At 45.3% G+C, this 24194-nt stretch overlaps 1 protein-coding gene across 10 annotated transcripts in view; it reads right to left on the bottom strand.

Annotated features, from left to right (window-relative positions):
- Positions 1-24194, bottom strand: part of Hectd4 (HECT domain E3 ubiquitin protein ligase 4) — a 186293-nt gene that overhangs the window by 19489 nt on the left and 142610 nt on the right. For 9 of the 10 annotated variants that reach the window (XM_075980735.1, XM_075980708.1, XM_075980727.1 and 6 more), the window contains exons 55-64: positions 23550-23710; positions 15945-16126; positions 14342-14547; positions 13946-14076; positions 13497-13702; positions 11267-11446; positions 5602-6908; positions 4748-4955; positions 1155-1378; positions 910-1061 (exon numbers count right to left, since the gene is read on the bottom strand). In XM_075980735.1, the coding sequence (XP_075836850.1) occupies positions 910-1061; positions 1155-1378; positions 4748-4955; positions 5602-6908; positions 11267-11446; positions 13497-13702; positions 13946-14076; positions 14342-14547; positions 15945-16126; positions 23550-23710 (2957 nt within the window). Of the gene's footprint in view, positions 1-909; positions 1062-1154; positions 1379-4747; positions 4956-5601; positions 6909-11266; positions 11447-13496; positions 13703-13945; positions 14077-14341; positions 14548-15944; positions 16127-23549; positions 23711-24194 lie in introns of those variants that run through there. The other variant, XM_075980744.1, reaches the window with a different exon arrangement.

Below are 24194 nucleotides of genomic sequence, written 5' to 3' on the forward strand. Positions count from 1 at the left end.
TATGTAGTGCTGGCAACTGAACCCAGAGCCTAAGGCATACTAAGCAACTGCTCTACCACTAAGCTATATCCCTAGCCCTATTTATTTACTTATTTATTTGAGATGACACGATTTCAATATATAGCCTTAGCTGTCCTGGGGCTTGGTATGTGTAACAGGCTAGCCTCAGACTCACAGAGGTGGATTAAACGTGTGTCCTCAGTCTTTTGGCTTTTTGTTTTGAGACAGGCAATTTAGGAACTCACTCTCTGGCCAAATAGGCCTTGAGTCTGTGGTCTTTTTGCCACAGCCTCTTCTGAATTTTATGTCAGTTAAGAAAATGATACATACTGCAGGGCGGTGGTGATACACGCCTTTAATCCCAGCAGGAAGACAGAGGCAAGTGGATCTTTGTGAGTTTGAGGTCAGCCTGGTCTACAGAGCAAGTTCCAGGATAGCTAGGGCTGTTACACAGAGAAACCTTGTCTCGAAAAACCAAAAGCAAAAAAAAAAAGAAAAAAGAAAAAGAAAATGATACATGTATATAAATAAAAGGCCCTGGGTCCTGCAGACATTGAATGGACACTCTGCTGCTGAGGTATGTACCCGGCCCCAGTCAGTCTTTCCCTACAAGCTTTTAGGAGGTCTCTAAAATGACTGCTTTATGTGTATGGATAAAGTCTGACTTATTTCAAAGTATACGCGTGTGATGTTTTCTCAAGGCACACTGTCTGCCTGACAGTTCACATGGCCCAGGAGGTGAGATAAAATGTTAACTTGCAGTAGATGAGGCTAAGGACTGACTGGACCTCAGCAGCAGAGCAGAAGATAGATGGCATGCCTGGCTGCTCCAGGGTGCCACAGTCTCTCAGACGCCTGCTGGAAGGCCACACCATAGCCACCCTCCTCCCAAGCTCCTTGGGTGTGCACCTGAGATTGCTGAGCACAGCTTTGTCCTTGGCAGGTGGCTTGGTGACAGGCCGCTTGGTGCTCACCACCTTCACAGGGTGCTGCTCCTTCCCGGCTTTGCTGTACTTGCTCTTATCCAGCTTGGGTTTGGGCACGCCGTATTTCCTCAGGATCTGCAGAGCACACAAGTAGTGAGGGGGATTCTCAGGCCAGCTCAGAAGAGGAACCCAGGCTCAGCACAGAGACTACGTGGAAAGAGTGGCTACCTGTGTGAGCTGGTCCTCCAGCACCTTCTTTGGAGGCCGGACGTTGGTGAAGAAGAGGTGCAGGAGGTTGCCTGGACTCTGGGAGTTGATCTGTTCTTTGCTAAGATAGATGTCAGAGACCCTAATTGGTTTCGCTGGTGTTAGGCTCAGTGTCTGCTCTGAGTGGGCACAGCTTTTAAATATTTCTGTCAGGACCTCTCTGGCCCCAGGCACCAATTTCTCACCTGTTACAAAATAAAAGGTCAAATAATTTTCATAAACATACTATGCCAGGATACACCCTAAAAAAGCATCTTTCCTAGAAACTGTGGGTTTTGTTTTCAGAGACAAGGTCTCATGTAGGAGAGGCTAGTTTTCAATTTCTGGGATTTTTTTTTTTTTTGGTGTTTTGAGACAGGGTTTCTCTGTAGCTTTGGAGCCTGTCCTGGAACTAGCTCTTGTAGTCCAGGCTGGTCTCGAACTCACGGAGATCCACCTGTCTCTGCCTCCTGAGTGCTGGGATTAAAGGCCTGTGTCATCACTGCCCAGCAATTTCTTATTCTTTTGCCTGGCTAGCAACCACACATTTAAAATGTGTGTTCATCATGGAGGTGTGTGTACCACATCATATGTGTTGAGAACAACACTGTAGAGTAAGTATCCTCTCTTCAACATTATATGGGCTTCAGGTTGGACTTGGGTAGCGAGGTTTTTACAGCAAATTCCTTCACTCACTGAGTCATCTCTGCCCACAATCACACATTTTTTTGTAGGTAGATAATAGACTAAATTAGGGGAAGTAGTTACTGAGTCCTCATCCTTTTTTTTAAAAAAAAATATTTATTTATTTATTTATTATGTATGCAATATTCTGTCTGTGTATATGCCCGCAGGCCAGAAGAGGGCACCAGACCCCATCACAGATGATTGTGAGCCATCATGTGGTTGCCAGGAACTGAACTCAGGACCCCCCTATCCTCTGAGCCATCTCTCCAGCCCTGAGTCCTCATCCTTAATTACATACCCAGAATTCCTTGCGGTGAGGTGTAACCCTCTGAGCACGTCTTCTGGGTCAGGTTGCTGTGCTCTCTACAGTTGCCAGGAAACGATAAGCTTCCTTGCTCGCTCTGGACTCTTAAATCAGTTGCTGTGCTCTCAGGCCTACTTGTCCCACTGCTTAGCTAATTTTTATTATTATTTTTCTTATTTTTTAAAGGTGTGCATCACCATTTGGCCTGACTCTATTTTTAGATCTATTTTTATTATATGTGCATGACTGTTTTGCCCTCATTTAAGTATGTGCACCACATGGATGCCTGGTGTCAGAGGTGTAAGAAAAGAGCATGAGATCCCCTAGAACTGGAGTTATGGACGGTTGTCAATTTCCAGGTAAGCACTGGGAACCAAACCCAGATCCTTTGCAAGAGTAACAAGTGTTCTAAATTACCGAGCCATCTCTCTAGTAGCAGCTCATCTTAATTTAAACAGCACAAATGTACTAGACAATCCAAATTAGTAAAATAACACATAGGCAGTTAGGGTTTGCAGTATGACAGAGCAAGGAAATTAATCTTTGTGCTGTGAGAGAGCATGTGAAACTGGCAGGGTGTACAGAGAGAGAAGCAGGGTCTCTGAGGCTGTGCATGGTGCCACACACCTGTAATCTCACCACTTGTGAGGGTGAAGCAGGAAGACCAGGAATTCAAAATCAGTGTTGGCTACATGGTGAGTCTGAAGCCAGTCTGGATTACGTGAGATCATTGTGTGTGTTGGGGGGGGGGTGGATATGGCAAAATGAGGCCCTAGTCTGCATTAACAAAGCCTTGAGCACTGTCAATAGAAGGATTGACTGCAATAAAATCAGAAGCTAAGAGTACATCTGGATTCAAAGTGGGAGAGACAAGGAAGCACTAACAGCAAGAAGTCCTTGAGCATCCTGTAAATAAATCCTCTACTGTTCATCTTCTAAGGGGACAGCCAAGGTGAGGGGTGAAATACAGCCTCATCTAGGATAGGCTCCAAAGCTACAGTGAAACCCTGTCTAGAAAAACCAAAAAAAAGAAAAATGAAAAAGGAAAAAAAAGAAATATAGCCTCAAAGAAACAGTGCAGGACTTTGGGAGCACCAGGCAGCTGCTCAGGCACAAAATTTAAGGTACCTCCCCTCAAACAAAATACTACCAGATCAACAGTGCTGCTTTAAATTTGCTGGGGCCTGGATGAAGAATCACTAGCATTTTATTCATTTATTATTTATTTTTGAGTGTGTACTTGCACCGACATAAGTGTGTAAGCCAAAAGACAACTATTTGTGTATGTTGGTTCTCTCCGTATACTGTGTGGGTATTGGGGGATCAAATAGATCATCAGTTCTGATGGCAGGCATACTTATCTGCTGAGCCACCTTGGTAGCCATCCTCTCTGCCTGTTTCTGAGATAGGGTATTATAGGCTGGAATTGAACTCTTGAGATCAGACAATCCTTCTGCCCTAGCCTCCCAAACACTGGGACTGCAAGATGCTGTACTATTTCTTCCTGGTCAGATTTTTTCATTTTTAAAAGATTTTACTAATTTTATGTATGAATGTTTTACCTGTATGTATGCATGGGTGCCACATGTGTGCCTGGTGCCCACAGAGATCAAAAGAGGGCATCAGGCCCTCTGGAACGGGAGTTACAGACTGCTGTCAGCCTCCATGTGGGTGCTAGGACCTGAACTCAGGTCCTTTAGAAGAACAGCAATACTCTCAAGCACTGACCAAGCTAATGCTCCAACCCCTAGCTTATTGGGTTTTAATGTTTTTATTTTTTGAGACCTGGTTTCTCCATTTAAGTCCTAGCTCTTCTGTGAACTAGCTCCATAAACCAGGCTGGCCTTGAACTCACAGAGATCCACCTACCTCTGCCTCCAGGAGTGCTAGGATTAAAGGCGTGCACCACCACTACCTGGCCGTAGCCCCTGGCTAGATGATAAAGTGAGACATGAACCCTGTAAACACAAGTAGTCCTGTCTGTGGCTACATAGGACAGTGCACCACAATACACTGTGACAAGGAAGGTCACAGTGGGGCTTAGAGTAGGAGAGTCCTTCTCAGGGTCTCTAGCTGGAACATGGGTTGTGGCTCCCCGCCAACCATCATCACAAAGCCCATAGCACCAGGCTGAATTCTAGTGCTTATTACAGAGCTGCACAGACTTGGCCACAATCAGCCAGCAGACAATTCAAAAATTTCTGTACACTTAAAACTGTTCACCAAAGGAGTAAATAAAATTGAAATTAAATAAGAATATAACTCAAACCTATATTCTTAGTACTGGAAGGACAGAGGCACATTGGGAATTCAAGGTCAACCTGGGTTATATGAGACTCTTATTTCAAAACCCAAAATCTGGGCCTGTGAGACAGCTCAGTGGTTAAGGGTGCTTGCCTCTAGGGTTGATGAGCCGAGTTTGATCCCTGGGTCCCACATGGTGGAAGGAGAAGAAGGACCACCACAGTTTTCCTCTGACCTCTACTGGGTACCATAATGGGTATGCACACTCACACACAAATAAATACACAGGATTAAAAAAATAAAAACTACAAACACTAAGCACATACACCCTGCAGCCCACCTTTAATGGACTTGTCATTGAAGTAGTCTTCTAGTCCCGGGCTCCCCTGAGTGTCAAACAGACTCTGGTTCACCACAGACACTGTCAGAATCTCCTCTGTGGACATCTCCATCAACTCATCCTCACCGTCGAGACTTGACAAGCCAATCAAATCATTATTGTTAAATAAACTTGCTCGGATTTTCTCAATTTTGGCTCGGGACCTTATCTGTATGAACAAAGAGAAAGGTTGGGCTCTGAATGGATCTGCCCTGACAGAGCATGGGCACTGCTGGTCTGCCTTCTTGAGACTCTCCCTCCCAATGCCAACATGGCCATTACAGAACAGCTCACCTGGGAAGTTCTGGAGCCTAAAGACTGGCCAGTCCCCAGGAAGGCAGCCCGGTTGGGAGGGCAACTGATAGAAGTTCTTGCCCTTGGGCTTTATGTAGCCAAAGGAGAGGGCACTTACTCTTATGTGGTTCTGGGTCATGCGCCTGGTTCAGGGCTTTGTGCACACTAAGCAAATGCTGCACCCCACTGCTGGATTTTACCTTTGAGTCTAACTCTTGCAAAAGTGCAGGAAGTCACAGTGTACATGATTCTCACACTGCCAACACAGTGCCTCTCAAAATACTGCCATGGTCCTCCAGTGTACCTGCCAGAGACTCTCACATCAATGAACTGCCTATGCCTTATAACACCAGTCTGGATGTCCCTCTTAATAGTTGACCTCAAGAAAAGCAGTTGCTGAGAGGTGCCCAGGAGCTCCCCAGAACCCCATGTTGCCTACTAGCTAACTCCTTGGAAGTAGCTTGGAGAAGCCATGTTGGCCAGGTCAAGGTTGAGTGACTTTCAAGGCTGAGAGCTATTACCTCCACCACTGCAAAGCCTTTGATAGGGCGCGCTGTGAGGGGCTGGGTATCCAGGGAAGTGACCGTGTACATGGAGCCCACTTCTGACACAGATGCTGTCTCTGCATTGTCCATAGGTTCCCCTAGGCTACCCAGGCTACCCAGGCTGCCAGTGCTGCACAAGGAAATGTCCAGGCTCTCCTGGCTGGACACCACGTGGGGTTCCAACAGGACAGGAGGAACAGGCAGCTCCAGGCCTGAGGGAAGTTGGTCCACTGAGAGGTCACTAGCAGTCTGTGAAACACCCTGGGAGCTACAGACTGAGGCCTGGCTGGTAGAAGCTGAGGCGCTGATGCTCATGGCAGGGGCTAAACTGCTGGATGTGCTCCCCTCCAAGCTGTCCACACTGGGGAACCCCAGCAACTTCTCAGACTCAACCTTGCTGTCACCACCCTCGGCCTTGTCTTTTGGCTTCTTGGGGTCTTCCTCCTGCAGTGGGATGTAGATCTCATCTTTGAAGACACCGCCATGGGCATTGCAGGCCTTGCGGATAGCACCTCTGACAACAGCTTCATCCAGGTGTGTAGGAATGCCTGAGATTACTAGCAGGCGACTGTGGGCAGTGGGGCCCACCAGGGCCTGGCAGGCATCGGCAATGGCATCACTTGTCACACCCAGGCCTTGTGGATCCTTTCTGGTAAGGTGCCGGAGGATGATGAGCAAGGTGAGGGCACGGTGGAACCACAGCATGTCCTCAGGTTTGCTCCCCGCAATGCTGAGCACGGTGGAATCTGCATCTGTGGCACGGGAGGACTGGCGCTTGCTGGAGGATGAGGCCTTCTCCCGCTTCATCTTGACTTTCTTCCTCTTGGACAGGAGACTAGGGCTCTGTGGGGTCTGTCCCGGGGAGGAGGAGGAGGATGAGGATGAGTCGCTGAGGTTTGGGGTGGTCGTTGAGGTCACGCCACTAGCTGTGACACTGATATTGGTAGGCAGGGTTACTTCAGCAACTGCCAGGCAGCCTTCCATGAGAGCATGGAAGTAGGTGGAAAACCTGCCCTGATCACCCACAGCTACTGCTCCAGAGCCACCACAAGCACTGCCTGAGACCCAGCTCTGGGTCTCCTCGTCGTACAGTTTATGCAGCTCTGACTGTAAGGCCATCAGCATGGCCAGGCAGGGGTTGAGTTGGAGGGCGATAGAGGAGGACAGGCCAGCGGGGTGTTTCCGTTGCTCCAGGGTGTGTACTGTACGCAAGAGCTCAGCCAAGAGGTGGAAGACCAACTCCTTCACACAGGCCGCCATGTCTGTGGTCCACAGAAAGTTTCCTGAGACAAAGAGAAAACAAAGTAACTATGTTACTGCTCATCATTTCCCAGAACAGCTCTGAGCACTGTGGTGGAGCTTAGACATGGAGAGACCAGTATAGTCTGGCCGGCTGGCTGTGGCCATTAGCCTACGATTTTGACAGCATGCCACCTTCTTCTGGATCTTAGGCCAGACATCTCTGCATAGGACTAGTCAGAAGCCATTAGAATGCTTTCCAATAGAGAGGATGCCTGCCACTGGGGATGAATAACTCAGTCTACTCAAAAACACACACTGAATGATGATTTAAAGTTGACCCAACTTAGTCAACAAGAAAGCCTTACTATGATTATAGCTCAGGGGCAGAGCATTTGCCCAGCATACTCAAGGCCCTAGATTTTACCCCAGTACTGCCAAGGGCAGGAAAGGGAAGAAGAAAGGAATGAAGAGAGAGGACCGAGGTAGGTGAGGGGAGGAAGAAAAAGATGGAGGAAGGGAAGTAGGGGGAAGGAAGAAGAGGGAAGAGAAAAAGAAAGAAGGAAGGACTCTGAGATAATCTTTTTAAAGATTGGTTTTTATTTTTTAAAAATAGGATTTATTGAATTTTAATTTATATGTATATGTACCCCTGTATAAGTTTATAAGGTGCCCACATGTACCCACTCAGAAGGTGTAAGTCTGGAACTGGAGTTACATATGGGTGTGAGCCATTTGATGTGGATGCTGGGAACTGAACCCAGGTCCTCTGAAAGAGCAGTGATTGCTCTTAACAACTGACCACCTCTCCAGCTCAGTTTTTATTTTTATGTATTTAAATGTGTTGTGTCTGTGTGTCTACCTGCCAAGTGTGTGCAGGTATCCATGAAGACCAGAAGACGATTTCAGATCCCTTGGAGCTGGAGTTACAGGCAGCTGTAAACTACTACACATGGATGCTGAGAACTGAATCCAGGTCCTCTGGGAGAGCAGCAACTGCTCTTAACTGCTCAGCCATCCTTCCACCCTCATGTATCTGTTTTTAACATAGTAGCCTTTAATAGACTACAACATGTAGCTTCACAACAGCCTTTATTTTCCTTGTGTTTCTCTTATACTTACATTTTACAGTTATGACAAGGTATGCTAACTTTCCATGTACAGCAAGGGTGCAAAAAACTCCTTGAAAATTAAGTTTAAGCTGGGTAGTGGTGGCGCACATCTTTAATCTCAGCACTTGGGAGGCAGAGGCAGGCGGATCTCTGTGAGTTCGAGGCCAGCCTGGTCTACAGAGTGAGCTCTAAGACAGGCTCCAAAGCTACAGAGAAACCTTGTCTTAAAAAAAAAACAAACAAAAGAAGAAAAGAAAATTAAGTTTAGAAGAAGAAAGTGGCTGGGGAGGCAGCTCAGCTAGTAAATGCATGCTGTATAAGCATGAAGCCCTGAGTATGACTCTCACATCCACATATAAGCTGGGTACAGTATAACTCCACTTCTGGGATGGCAGACAGGTGACTCCCAGGAGCTTGTTGGCCAGCCAGCCTAGCAAAACCAGTGAGTCTCAGATTCAGTAAAAATAGAGTGGAAAAGAACTGAGGAAGACACCTAACAGTGACCTCGGGTCTCCATACACATGCACACACACACGTACTCGCACATACATGCACACAAGGAAGGGAATCAAGTATGGGTGCACACACCTATAATTCCAGCATTCAGAAGGTAGAGGCAGAAAGAGCAGAAATTCAAAGTCATCCTCGGCTATACAGTAAGTTCAAGAGCAGGCTGGCTAAACTGAGACTCAATCTTCCAAAAAAAAAAAAAATCAAATAACAAACAAGAAACCACCAAGCAACAAGAAAACAAAACAAAATCCAATGGACCAAACAAAAAAATCAGGAAGGAGCTGAATTGAATAAAAGTATTACATTCTCCAAGCACATATGTCTAAAATAAGACATACATGGTACTCCACACATGTAATCTCAGCACAAGAAGTGGAGGCAGGAGAATCAGAAATTTGAAATCATCCTTGCCTATATAGTGAGTTCCAGGCTAGCCTGGGTTACATAAGATCTTGAATTAAAGAAAATCCTACTTGATGGGTGTGATAGTTTGAATGTAATTGCCTCCATAAGCTCATAGAGAGTGGCACTATTAGCACATGTGGCATTGTTAGAAGAAGTATGTCTCAGTTCACTTCCTGATGCCTGAGGATCAAGATATAGAACTTTCAGCTCCTTCTCCAGCACCATGTCTGCATGCACACCACCATGTCCCACCATGGTAATAATGGACTAAACCTCTGAAACAATAGCCATCTCATTAAATGGTTTCCTTTGTAAGAGTTGTAGTAGTCACGGTGTCTCTTCACAGCAATAGAAACCCTGGCTAAGACAATAAGAAAAAGGATTTGTGGGAAAGGGAAGGAATAAGAGATGATATGGGGAACTGAGTGCATGGTTTAAGAAATGTATATAGTGTATGAAACTGAATGATTAAAGAAAAGAAATCCAACAAAATGATGTCCTGATATCTCTTCACATCAGATGCACACCTGGGTTATGCAGTGTTAGGGATTGAACTCAGGGCTTTGGACATGCTAGGCAGGTGCTTTTCTAGCTATGCCATAGCCCCAGCTCCCAAATGCTTCTATTCATGTTGGCTGAGACAAGATGGATGTCATGAAAACTCAGGTATTTGAGCAACTGAGGATGGTGAACATTTTGATCCAGTCCCAAGGAGGCAGTTGAGTCCAGAGCTGCAAGGGAACAGGCTGCAGCTGCAGCTGCTTCCATCCAGATGGGGTTTGCACTGGGTAGAGCACTTCCTGGGGTTCCTAAGTCCACTGCTTAGGTGCAACACCTTCCAGAAAAGGCATTTAGCTTCCTGCTCTCTCAGGAGGAGGCTGCTTGGAAGTTCTTACTGAAAATAAGTTCATTGGTTCTTATGGAGCCTTCCAAGGCCAAGGTTAAAGTTCCCCTGTCCCTAGCCTCAAGGCTTATGTTACCCACACCAAGTCTTTTCTTTACCATAGGACACTTATGTAAGAGGACAGACATCCTCAAACAGAATTCTTCACCAAATCCAAATAAGGCAGCACACATATCTGTTCCTGCACCACCCAGAGTGTCTTAAATGTCCTACAAGTGTGACCGAGTTGCCAATATTTAAAAATTGGGAGTATCACAAAAAATTTACTTTTCTATCTTTTATTGAAATGAAAATAAATATTCTGGGGCTGGAAAGATGGCTTAGTGGTTAAGAGCAATCACTGCTCTTCCAGAGGACCCGGATTCAATTCCCAGCACCCACATGGCAGCTCACAAATGTCTGAAAATGCAGTTCCACGAGATCTGACACCTTCACACCAATGCACATAAAATAAAGTTAAATAAATTTAAAAAATGTACCAAAAAAAAGAAGAAAATAAAAATTCTGGCTCAGCATGTTGTCGTATGCCTTTAATCATAGTATGAACCATCTGGTTTCCACAGGGAGTTCCATGCCAGCCAGGGCTACAAAGTGAACCACTGTCTACTTAAAAGAAGGAAGAAAGGGGGGGGGGGAGAAAGAAAAAAAAACAACAAAACCACACACCTCTAGCCAGATGTCATCTGACAGTGAACAGTCAGGATGTGGTCACTGCCAGGTGGACATATATCAACACTCCTTTTCCTCTGTCTATTTGTGCCAGTGACATAGGTAGGCCCCGAGGCATCTGGGATTGCTACCTTGTTTGTTTTATTTTTTCATCAGGGTTTATTTCTCTAGGTCCATCATTCAGAGTCCACCATTAACAAGTCATTGGATTGGCTTTAGCACACACTCATCTGTGCCTCTAGCCATCTAGCCCCTATGTCCGGATTAATATGAAGACTTACTTCTAAACTGTGAGCAGACACATCGTGAATTAAAATTCAATATTTACTTCAAATATTTTAGAGGTAAGTTTCTTGTAGTTAAAAAATCTGACACCTCAGCTGACCATTTTGTGAGTGTTATATGCTTTAAGTCTGTCAGTAGCTCTATGGCTGTAGTGTTCCATACATCAGTTATAAAAAACAGCATATGAGGCAAACATTTACATTGTGTTGTTATTTATAGACAGGGTCTCACAGTTTAGTCCTAGCTGGCATAAAACTCACTCTGTAGACCAGGTTGGCCTCAAACTCACAGAGATCAGACTACTTCTGCCTCCATTAATGGCAAACATTTAACATTTTAAAGCATGACAATGCTGTTCTTCACTTCATAGGCAGCTGCTACCAGATGGTACAGTGGTGATACCCTGCAGACCACTGACTAGAGTCAGGACTCCCAAGCCTATTTTCAGAGGAAGTGCTCTGACATGTTGCAGCTGCCTGGGCTACCAAACTCCACCTACCCGACACTTGCTTACCCAGCAATTCCACCACGTGGAGGAGGACTGCAGTCGGAATGGCATCAGGCTCGTCCTCTGACTTCCCTTCACTGTCCTCTGATTTCCAGGACAGCAGCTGCTCTGCAAAGGCCATAGCCAGGGGAAACTCCAGGGGCAGAGAGTGCAAGACCAGCACAGCTCCAGGAGGTGGGGACACTCCTAAGAGAAGGGCCCAGAAAAAACATGTGTGACTGGCAGCATCTGACCCAGATACATTTGAGAAAGCACCTGCTGCCCAGTGTCTCCAAACAGTTATCCATAGGCATGGCAATCAGAAGCCAGCTGCACCATACCTGCTTGTAGGGCCCTGGTCTCCCTTATTCCATGGTGCATTCATGGGGACAGTTTATGATCAACTAACTAAGCTTCCTGTGTGTTTCTGTGCTATGCCTGCCCCGCCTGGTGGTTAGCTGCAGGGCATTCACTCCATTGATAATATGGTAATTTCCCACCTGCCTGGGCGGAGATCCTTGTGCTGCAGTCAGGTAGATAAAGACTCCCCCAACGCTGAATAAAGTGGCATTCGGCTGATCTCCTTTCGAATGACCCTGGTCTCTCTGTGTCTTCTTTTCAATCTCCAGGCCCTTGCCCGACTCGCGTTTGGTACAGAGGCGCGTGAACTGTACCGAGGGTGTAACACCAAATCGGGTGTTACACCTGCTGGTGTGGCAATGGGATAAAGCAACATCTAGGGAGGTGTTACTGGGCAGGCCAGGCATAGTGGCTCACATTTGTCACCCTACAACTTGCAAGGCTAAGGCAGGAATATTTTGAGTTTGAAGCCAGTCTGGCTACATAGCAAAACAATTAAAGATAAACTAAGTGAAGAAAGAAGATACCAAGTGCCTCAAGTCCAGAGTTAGACATGGGCGTAAGGCCTATGCTAAAAGGGGCTTTCCTGAAGCCTGCCCAGCTTGAAGACACGGCCCTTTTGCACGGTCACAACTCACTAAGACCTTAAACCTACATAAGACGGCCTTAAGTCCCAAGTACACTCAGGACCCAGGCAGGGGAACTGGGAAGGTTTCTGTGCTCTTTGTAGTGATGGCAATTGTGCTCAGGGCTCTGCACAGACCTCCACCTCCAACTTTGACTATCATTACTTGCTTTCACTGCCACAGCCCAAGTCTGACCAAAGTGACCTCCTGTGAGAAGCAAAGTGTCAAACCTCCTACCCTGTACTGCAACCCATCCCCTCTGTGAACACCAGGGATGGAAAGCGAGTCTCGGGGGCCTTTAGGCTTTTCCCTCTCCTGTACCTTCAGGTAGATGTCTGTATGCCAAAAATGTGAATGACAGAAAACCTCTGTTTTAGGTTGTTATGCTGGAAGTGCACCACAGGGCATGGCACATGGTAAACCCTTGCAATGAACTACATTCCTAGCAAGGTCCTGTGGGGTTTTTTGTTTGTTTGGTTTGTTTTTTAGTTTTTCAAGACATGGTTTCTCTCTGTAGACCAGGCTGGCCTTGAACTCACAGAGATTCACCTGCTTCTGCCTCCCAAGTGCTGTGATTAAAGGCATGCACCACCACTGCCAAGCTGAGATTCTGATTTTAATGTAAAGCTTAAATAAATAATGAAGACAAAAGACTATGGGAAAAAAGATTAAGAAAAGAGTGTAGGTTGCTGGGCAGTGTAGGGAACACCTTTAATCCCAGCACTCGGGAGGCAGAAGCAGGTGAATCTCTGTGAAGTTCAGCTAGAGCAAATGACTATCTTGGGCAGATACAGGCTGCTCTTTTCTGGTTAAATAGGTTGAGCAAGAGTGGAAATCTGGAATGAAGATTTCTTTTCTTTCAGTTGGCTTTGTCAAGGACAGGCATTGACAGCTTCATCAAGACCCTAATCCCTGAGGCTTACTAGGGATGCCAGAGATAAGCACAGCAGGTGCTCACAGGTCACATCAGAACCAGAGCATTGTCATAACAAAAACTCCAGGAACATTTGGCAACTAGGATTGCTACAGCCAGTGATACTTGCAAGAATGTGACTGCCATTCTTTGCAGAAGGCTCCCTGTAGCTTGAGGAGGAAGGCGGCAATCCCTCTGTGCCTGGGTGACCTCTAACCGGTGTTAATCTACTGTCTCTCAAACACTGCTCTGAGCAGTCTTTCTTCACTCCTAGCAATGGGACTGGGAGCTCCCAAAAGAAGGCCAGCAGAGCACAGCTGCTCACCATCGGCATCATTGTGAGCTGAGAAAGACTTACCTAGTTTGATGTGGACCTTGTCTGTGGAGAGAACCACGGAAGGGTACTGGTCAGCTGTGGGTGGAGGAGCAAGCCCAGTGTTGGCTGGGGAGGCATCTCGGGGGTAGCAGGCAGCTTCAATGAGGTTCAGTTGGCCGGTGCGCTTCACTTTGTGGCCAAGCCCATAGACGAGAACACGCGCCCACGGGGCCTTGTACAGAGAGGAGCTGAGAGGAAGTGGGGGTTAAGACAGACTTGGCCAGGCCATGCACTGGGCATAAGTCATCTCCACCACCTTTAGAAGGTCGTTTTCTATAAAGCCTAGTTCCCCACCGAAGGAGATAAAGGAAGAACTGCAAGTTAGCTTTAAAGATAGTGTGCACTCGAGGGCAAGGACAGCTGGAGACATGTTCCTGGGGCAGTGCTGCTTTCTCTCCCCAGCACTGACTTCTGGAGAAAGGACAACTTACTCTTTGCGGAATCCAGACTGACTTTCTTTGCAAGACACAACGACAAAAGCTGCTCCAGGGAAATTCACATCCATATTGACTTTGGACTCAGAAATTGGGAATTCTTCAGAGGGAAACTGCTCCGGTGCTGTCTGAAAGGAGACATGCAATAAGCAAGCATGGGAAAGACACAGGCAACACATTCCATCTCCTCATATCACAAGGAAGACAAATCATCCAGGACATGCTGAAATAGGTGCAAGTGGCTGATGGCCTCTGGAGGAGAAGACCACCAAAGGCAGAAGAGTCTTCAAGAATGGCTGCCCAGCGGCTCAAGGGAGAGCACTATACAGCAAGTCAATGAAACTCCTGTTTCAATGGTGTCCACAGCTGGGATCCATGAGCACAAGCCTATACCTGCAGGAAAGCGCAGATCTGCTTTGTCAGTTCCAGAAGGCTGTCCTCGCCCTGGTGCAGGGTGCGGGTGATGGCCACGCTGAGCCACTCCCTCAGCGTCTGGGAGCTGCCCTGGTAGAAGAGGTCGGTGGCAGAGCAGCTCTGTGAGTGGATACAGTGCTGCAGAGACTGTGCCAGGAGGATGGAGCTGGAGCTGATGGTACCATCTATGGACAGGGAAAGAAAGAGATATTGACAGAACTGCAGCCTTCAGTGCCTGTGAGAGCCTGCAAAACAGACAAATAAGCAATGACCCACCAGAAAAGATGGCACGGATGGGAAATGGTAGATGGAAAGTCCCGGATCATCAGGACAGTGTGAAGAAGTCAAGGGCTTGTGACCTTTAAATGTATTATTTTCTTTTTAGCAGTAACACAGTGCTTCAAATAACACCTTCAGTGGAAGCCCAAGCTTCTTGTTGTGTGTACATGTATGTGTGTGTACATGTATGCTAAGTGTATGCAGGTATACATGAATGCCTGGAGGCTGGAGGTTGACATTAGGTGCCTTCCTGAGTAGCTCTTTACCTTATTTTGTGAGATAGGGTTTTTCACTGAAGCTGGAACTCACCAATTCAGCTAACCTGGCTTGCCTCTCCCTAACAGTGAGGTTACAGATGCACACCACTGTACCCAGACAGGGTTTCTCTGTGTAGCCCTGGCTATCCTGAAATTTGCATTGTAGGGCAGGCTAACCTCAAACTCACAGAGATTCTCTTGCCTCTGCCTCCCACATATTAGGATTAAAGGTGTGCACCCAGCTTGTGCCCAACTTTTTATATGGATGCTGGCAACCTGAATTTGGATCCTTATGCTTATAGTAAGTATTTTATTGATGTCATTTCCCCTGCTAAATTTCTTAAAGACCAACATGGGGTGGCCCATCTAGCTGTTCTGGGCCAGCCTAGCTTCACTAAGGTGTTGAGGTGGCCAGTGTATTCCTCAGTTGTCATTGCAATGCTCCTCTTATGGTGTGTTCCTTGAAGAGGGCTGATGAATGCTGGTGCTCTGTCAGGCTAGAGGAGAGACGGTTTGCTGGCTGGGATCCTGGGGCTGTCTAAAATGCCATGGGTTCACAGCGCCCTTGCAACAGAGTCTGGGGGTGGGGGTGGGGCCTGTGCCTCCCTTACCACTCGCTCCCATCTTAGGTGCTCAGAAGAAAAAGGGAGGGTGAGGTACTAGAGGCAGACAGAGGAGCCTCTCAGTCATGAGTAGACCAAGGAATGATTCCCTCACTTAGCACTGCCCAAAGGGACAAAAGGAGCCCTTGCCTGAAGTATTCCAGGCTTAGCTGATTCACATGAGCAGCTTAGGAGCAGGTCCTGCCATGGGAACCTATGTCTGTTTCCAGGGTCAAGCAGAACATCTGTGGCAGCAGCTCCATGTTTAGTAAGCACAGGCAGATGACTAAAGGACTAGGGTGAAAGTGCACTCACAGTTGTCTAGGAGCAGACAGACAGACTGCAGTTTCAGGTCTCCTGACCCCACCATGGAGAACTAGCATGCTAGGCAGCCTATGTGACCTGCCTCAACCTTGGGGTTCTTTTCCTCTGGCCAAGTCTTACCTGGGAGGGGAGGCGCAAGGAGCTGATTGGACAGGAGCTGCAGGTGTTCTAATGTAATATCTCGGATGGCGGGGATGTGGAAGAGGCGAGTGAATAAGTGAGGTAGCTTGGGAGCGAAGATGTTGAGCAGGGCCATGCGACAGTACAGCCTAGCCAGTGCAGCCTCACACCGCAGCAGCTCTCTGAGGGACGAGAAAGGTGAGACATACTGACTGTTGAGCAGAGCCCTTGAGGGTAGAGTGGGGACAATGACAGATAACATTACATCTCAGGCTTCTCTTCTGGCCCTATCTTCTGTGTTTCAAGTAACTCACTTGAGTTTTAAATAAAAGCCACAATAGTTTGCTTTGTGGTTTGTTTGTTTTTTTTCCCTCAACTCAGAAAACACCCATAAGGCCGGGCAGTGGTGGTGCACACTTTTAATCCCAGCACTTGGGAGGCAGAGGCAGGCGGATCTCTTGTGAGTTTGAGACCAGCCTGGTCTACAGAGCAAGTTCTAGGACAGGCTCCAAAGCTACACAGAGAAAACCTGTCACAAAAACAAAAGCAAAAAACCAAACCAAACCAAAAAAAAAAAAAAAAAACACCTTAAAAAGGAAATGAAAATGTACGTCCACACAAAAACTTGTAAACACAAATACATAGTAAGTGTTTCTAAGGGCCAAATAGTGGAAACAGTCTTAAAGTTTATTAATTTAGTGGTAAGTTCAAACAACTGAATGTGACTAGGTAAGATAAAGGGATAATATATCAATGTTTTGAAGGGAGACCTTCTGAAGAGGTAACAGTTCGTGGAAATTAGCATAATTACAGTGAGATGGCCACACAGATGCCAGAGGCAGAAATGAGTCCAGTATACAGAGAACAGAAAACCCAGCATGGCCTAAGGAGGGAAGACCCCTCAGAGGCTCACAGGGATGTAACAAGAGGCACAGTTTGGAGCCCTCCATATGGGAAGGTCTGGTTAGAGGCACAAGCGTTGACTTCAACCTGACTCCAACCATTCTTTCCAGAGTTCTCGCACCAGCTGTCTGTGCAGAGACTAGAGAGGAAGGCTATTTATTTGTCTAGATCAGTTTTCAATTCAGTTGTCTATGAGCAGATGGCATGGCTGTCTCAGGCCCCCCACCACAGAAAACTAGCATGCTTGTAGGGATAAGTCCCGCCCCTTTAGGGAGCATGTTCGCTTAGGGCTAATGTTTACCTATAAATCTGGTGAGCATGCTTGCAGCGCTCACTTCTGCTTTCCTGGTCTCCCCGGGAACAGTGGTTCTGTAAGTCTATTTCTCCATTAAAGCTGTATATATTTTTACAATCTGTCTGCATTCATTTACACCGTTACATTTTGGAGTCCAACGTCGGCCTATTTTGCCCCCGACTCAAGCACGTAGCCCGCTAGCTAACACAGCATGCTCCTGGGTGCCGTTTTTTAGTTTGTGACTCGGACCCCAGTGCCGAGATACACTCGGCCACACAGGCCCATTCTGCCCCACCTGCTCGCCAGAGCAATTAACCCCTCCCTGACTGCCTTGGCTAAGTTTGCAGCGGAACCCCGCTGCGCTCAAGTACCTGTGGTTTTGCAACAAAAGCTGCCACAGCGGCAGATTTGGTCTGATACAAAGTGATTTGGCCAGGCGGTGGTGGCGCACACCTTTAATCCCAGCACTCGGGAGGCAGAGGCAGGCGGATCTCTGTGAGTTCGAGGCCGGCCAGGCGGTGGTGGCGCACACCTTTAATCCCAGCACTCGGGAGGCAGAGACAGGTGGATCTCTGTGAGTTCGAGGCCAGCCTGGTCTACAAGAGCTAGTTCCAGGACAGGCTCCAAAATCACAGAGACCACCACTGGCAGGAACTGGTCATTGCAGGTAAAAAATTTTTCTTTTATAAAAAAAAAATGTCTGAACTTGTTACCATTCAAGAATTTTTTTTTTTTTGGTTTTTTTCGAGACAGGGTTTCTCTGTGGCTTTGGAGCCTGTCCTGGAACTAGCTCTGTAGACTAAGCTGGCCTCGAACTCACAGAGATCCGCCTGCCTCTGCCTCCCGAGTGCTGGGATTAAAGGCGTGCGCCACCACGGCCCGGCTTACCATTCAAGAATTTAACAGTTTTTTTAATTGTACCATGTGGGAGATTTTACAAGAGGTGTCTATCACCCCACATCTATGGATCCTTCTGGGATTCGTAGTTTTCCTTGGCACTAAATGGTTTGATGATAGAAATATGATAAAGTCTTTAAGAGACGAATCCAGGATTCTTAAGGCAGAGGTTGAACGCTTAAAAACAATTGAGAATGACAACAATCTTCTCAAGAATCAGTTTGAAGTTCTCCAGGAAGAGAACAGATCTTTGTTTAACATGACTTGATCAACTGAGCAAAATTTATAAAAGGTACAGGCTGATGTTAAGGAGAAATTCATTACTATGGAAGAGGGAACAGCTGATTTGGATCGTAAGCTTCAGTCCCTTTCTGTAGGAACTGAAACATTAACTGAGAGAATCAAAACTGCTGAATGTGACAATCGGATTTTGTCTAAAGCTTATGACAGATTGGTGGAAAGATTGTCAATACAAGAAGGCACGGTTTATGCCATAAAAATTATGTCCAAAGATGAGATGTTATCTCTAATGGATAAACTTCATACTTTAGAATCCTCAATGAAGGCTTTGGAACATAATTCTGGACAGGAGATACAGACATTGCAGAAGGCAATGGTGAATAGAATTGAAAAGATTGAGGAATTTCTAAATTCTGATGAAGAAGAGCAAAGGGTAGAAAGGCAAATTTTAACTACATCTGTGGGTAGTAAATCTCTCCGGGACAATTTCCACAAAGCCCTACCTACAGCTCTACCTGCCTTTCCAGTAATAACAACAGAGAAGGTGATTGGTTCCAGAAACCCTAGGGTCATCAAGGAAGATACATGGGAGCCTGTCCGTATGAATGATCTCAAAGAAATTAAACAGGCTGTCATGACTTTTGGGATGCACACCTCTTTTGTTAAAGAGATGCTAAAATCTTGGGCCACGACAAGCAGAGCCCCCCTCAGACTGGCTCCAGCTGAGCTCTGCGGTACTTGAGAGTGGACCGCAATTGAAATGGAAATGCTTATTCAGGCAAGAGGCTAGACTTTTAGAACAGCAGGAAAAAGCAAAAGGAATTGACATTTCCCTAGATAAAATTCTAGGTGAAGGGCTCTTTTCCGACCCTCAAGAACAAGCTAATTTGGAAGAAAACACATTCTCCATGTGTACTACAGCAGCCTTAAGGGCTTGGGACAGGGTACAAGACCCAGGACAGAGAATGGAATCATTTGTCAGAGTTAAACAGGGTCAGAGAGAATCCTTTAGTGACTTTTTACAAAGACTAACTAAGGCTTTACAAATATGGATATCTGACCCAGAAGCAAGACATATAATGATTGAGTCTTTGCCTTATGAAAATGCAAATGTGGAATGCAAAAGCATTTTGGGGCCTTTAAAGCTCATATCAGCGCCCTTGGAAGAATGGGTCTTGCATACACTCAATGTTGATACATTTGATTATGGCACTGAAGCATGGGTAGAAGAAGCAATTTCCAATGGTAAAAGGAGACACCAGAATACCAAATGTTTTAATTGTGGCAAAATGGGTCATATGAAAAGGAATTGTAGACAACGGATTTTCAGAAATAATAATAATGCATCTTCTAGAAATAACAGAAATAGGAGGACTCAGCCTTCAGGTTTATGTAGAAGATGTGGAAAAGGCAGACATTGGACAAATGAATGCATGTCTACAAGAGATAGACAAGGCAACCTAATACAGACAGGAAACGTGAGGGGGGGACCTCACAGGCCCCCATGGCAAACATGGTTCAGTCATTTCCAGTTTCTGCAGAGAACGTGCCTCGTCAGGACAATTAGGAAGCCCCATGCCTACTGTTACAAGCAATAATGAACAGAAAGATAAGTTACGTGTGTTTTGGCAAACTTCTATAAATGATCAAAGACCTAAACTGAGAGTGTATGTAAATGGCATTTTTATTACTGGCCTATTTGCAATTTTAAAAGACATTGATCTTGAAATTTAACCATCATTTTACTTTCACAGGATCCCCCAGAAAGAATGTCGCCCCCATGACAGCTGGAAGTAATTCTAGAGGACGACGTCCCCTCTCCCAGTAAAGTTTGCCCCTGGGTTTAGGGACATCATTTAGGGGTTGGGAGGTTGGGGGAGGAATTTTATAAGCTCAGGGATCATTTTGGAAAAAAAAAAAGGGATGATGGGATAATAGACTTATAATTGTGAGTTACTGTTTTTAGATAAATATATTGGTATTGATTCTTGTATATTGATACAAAGTTAAATTATATTGACTATTGTATGCATGCATGTTTCTACCTCTGTTTAAAACATTTTTTATGTATTGACATATATTGTATTGATATATATTGTATATATTTACCATATTGCAGTGTACATTTCTACCTCTGATTAAGATACTTATATAATGTTTGTGTAGTGATATATATTTACCATATTGCAATGTATATTTGTACAGTGTTTATATTTGGAGGTCATTATCCTCATTTGTTACACAGTTGTTTATTGTCTTAGTCTTTAAGTTAGATAGATATTGAGATATAGATAATAGTCATCTAAGTTTGTCATTTATAATTAGACTAATCAGGTTCTTTAGATATATAGAGATTAAACTCAGTATAGATAGATAATCTTCAACCTCTTCAAAGAGCTAGAAAATGGCCTTTAATCTAACTCAGAGTTTTGTGATAGTGAGACACAATTGCTCCTGGCAACACCACTCTATTCCCGAGAGAATGTTGAGCACCAAAGACACTCCACCTGGAGCCTTTCTTTTTGGCAGAACTGGCCTTTGGGCAAAGAAATGCCCATACCTTAACCACTGACAGAGATACAGAGCGTGGATCAATGGATAAAACAGGACTGTCATATCCTGCCAAGACAGGATAAGATAGTTTTGAAAAGTTCCTTGCCTTTAATAATGGTATGTCAGTTATGTTAGGCCTTAGCCAAAGTTGGTTGACTCAACATTGCAAACGAGACTTTGGGTGATTGCCCATGTAGTCATTTGTCTCTGTCAATTGTTGCACATTTTGGATATATCTCGTTTGTTAAGTAATATTTATTCCCTTCTCGGATCTTTGACGGAGTTGAAGATTATATAATTGTAGTTACTCTCTACATTATTTAGATTCCTTAAGATAGAATGTTTAGCAAAACTTTTGTTCTCAATATTGTTATATTTATTATCTGTTATTATTGTATATAGTTGTATTTGGTTTAGTTCTGTCTTATTTAGACAAAAAGGGGAGATGTAGGGATAAGTCCCGCCCCTTAGGGGGCGTGTTCGCCTCGGGCTAATGTTTACCTATAAATCTGGCGAGCATGCTTGCAGCACTCGCTTCTGCTTTCCTGGTCTCCGCAGGAACGGTGGTTCTGTAAGTCTATTTCTCCATTAAAGCTGTATATATTTTTACAATCTGTCTGCATTCGTTTACGCCATTATACATGCTAGGCAGCCTGGCTCAACCTTGGGGCTCTTTTCCTCTGACTAAATCTTACCCAACCATAAAATTATTTTGTTGCTACTTTATAACTACAATTTTGCTACTGTTATGAATTGTAATGGAAATATCGGATTACAGACCCCAAAGGGTCTAGAAGTCTGTGGACAACTGTGGTGTGGAGGCTGGAAGGCCACAGCACAGGAAAGGTGATTGCTCATTTGACCTCCAGATTGATAGGACCAGGGACAGAAGGAAGTTTGAGGTGAAATCTAACTCTACCCCACATGCCACATTCAGGTCAGCCAAACCCTTTCCTCGACTCCACCAAAATGGCCTCAGTAAGTCCAGCTCTCCTTTGGGTTCTGGAAGCCTGACAGCAGCTCATCCCAAGAGGCACTGCAGGTAGTGAAAAGGAACCACACTGGCAACAGCGTGCAAACATTCTTGACTGTCACTAGGCCCTGCCCTCTGTGTATAACAGTGAGGACTTCTGTTGAAGTGACAGCTGTGCAGCAAAACCATTCTTCCTGCCCTGCTGTCTTGCTTGAGTGTCACAAACCATGGCCTGTTTGTTTTTGTATTTTTTTTCAGACAGTGCCTCATTATGTAACTGGCTGCCCTGTAACTCTCTCTATAGGCCAGGCTGGCTTGAACTCAGAGCTCCATCTCCTTCTGCCTCCTGAGTGCTAGAATTAAAGGTTATGGCCTGTTTTGATCTAGTGACTAACTGAGCTTCAGACAACCCATGGAATAATGTAATATCCCAGTGGACAGCAAGGTGGAGGCTGAGTTTAGATGGAAGCCTGGAGTTGCCAAATACAGTCAAGACAGGCATGGTGGCTTGCTCCTATAATCTTAGCACTTGGGAGGTGAGGCAAGAGGACTGACGACATGAGTTTAAGACCAGCCAGAATGATATAGTCTTTAAAAACGAGAGGGCAGTTACAGACATAATCAACTCAGGTCCAAATTGACACCCTAGAGAGAAGTTTTTTGCTGTCGCTATTTGGCTGCTTTTGGGGTAGGGTCTCAATGTATCAAGCTCAGGTGATCCTCCCGTCTCAGCTTCCCAGGTGTTGGAAGCACAGACATAGACAGCATGGGTTTCCCTAAGGAGGAACTAGGATGTTAAAGGACAGATGCCATGGAATACAGTCTGTAGAGACTTTTAGTAGAGAACTGCACTTGTTACACTGCCTTCCTCTCAACTGCAGCAAGGATTTCTTTTCTTTCTTCTTTTTTTAATGATTTATTTATTTGCATTGGTGTTTGACTACATGTGTGTCTGTGTAAGAGGGTTGGATCCTCTTGAACTAGAGTTATAGACAGTTGTGAGTTGCCATATGGGTGCTGGGAATTGAACCCAGAGCCTCTGGAAAAAACCAGAGTCCTTTAACTACTGAGCTACCTCTTCAGTCCCACAGCAGGAATTTCTATGATGGGAAGGAACAAGTCACAAAAAAATTATTTATTTATTTATTTTTAATAAACATAATCCTTGACTGGCCTGGAATTCATTATGCAGACCAGGCTGGCCTCCAAGCCACAGAGATTTTCCTGCCAGTGCTCTTAAGCTATGAGCCATCTCTCAAACCCCATAGGGGCATTATTTAACAGTGCATGGCAAAGAATGGTGACTGATCATCATTAGATTTTCACCTGTAGAGGGCAGGCATGTCTCCACTGTAGCTCTATCCCTTTCAGAATCCTGTGCTGTACCGTGCACAGAGCCAGTGTTCAGGGTATGCTTCGTTAGCCAAGACAGAGACAGCTGACTGTTCTTACATGGATGAACTGGATGTCTTACCTGTTCCCTTCTGACTTCTTTCCTCTGCATGTCTTCATATTGCCTTTCTAGTTGGCTCCAGCCCCAAGTATACAATTGAGTGCATGTGACACAGGCCATGTGCTTTTAGACCCATCTTTTCTTCCCAATTCCTGCAAGTATGCAACTGTCTTCCCTCCTTCCAACTCTTAGCTTTGAAGGAAAAGCCTTCTAGACAAGTATAAATGGGACACATGGAAAAACACAGTAAATAGATCTTTATTCCCCAAAGAAAGAAAGGCTCAGTTTTACCTGTGAATTTGAAGGTTGGTATTGTCCAGTGTGACCAGTCCATTAGTGGCCGTCCTTCGGTAGCCTGCAGGGGGCCGTTCCAACATATCGATGGGATACCAGTAGCGCACTAGCACCCCTTCACTCCGGAGGTACGTCTCCACCTGCACCAGTTCATTCACCTGCAGTGGAAAAGCAAATATCCAATCTGCTTTTCTGAGGCTTTATTTTTCAAGTTCATGCAAAGATATGTACATATGAAACCTTTAGATTTATAATTTGTATCTAGTTGCTATTTTATGAACAAAATTAATGAACCCAAAGTGAATTTACAAATCATATGTTTATTTAATTTTTCCCCAAAAAGTATTTGCGGCAGGGTCTCACTGTGTACTCCTGGTTGACCTGGTTGACCTGCTTCTGCATCCAGAGAGTTGAAATTACTAAAAGATTCATTTTTTATTACTTTTAATTTCATGTATATCTGTGTATATCTATGTGTATGCATGCACACTGAGGGCAGTTGACCATGGAGGACAGAATAAGATGTCAGATTCCTGGAGTTACAGACAGTAGTGAGTTGCCAAACCCAAGTTCCCTGTAGGAACAGCAAGTGCTTACCTACTGAGCTATTTCTTCAGTATTCTTCCCCAAATAAATTCTTAA

Source organism: Microtus pennsylvanicus, chromosome 1 (assembly GCF_037038515.1).
Source record: "Microtus pennsylvanicus isolate mMicPen1 chromosome 1, mMicPen1.hap1, whole genome shotgun sequence".
Classification (NCBI taxonomy): domain Eukaryota; kingdom Metazoa; phylum Chordata; class Mammalia; order Rodentia; family Cricetidae; genus Microtus; species Microtus pennsylvanicus.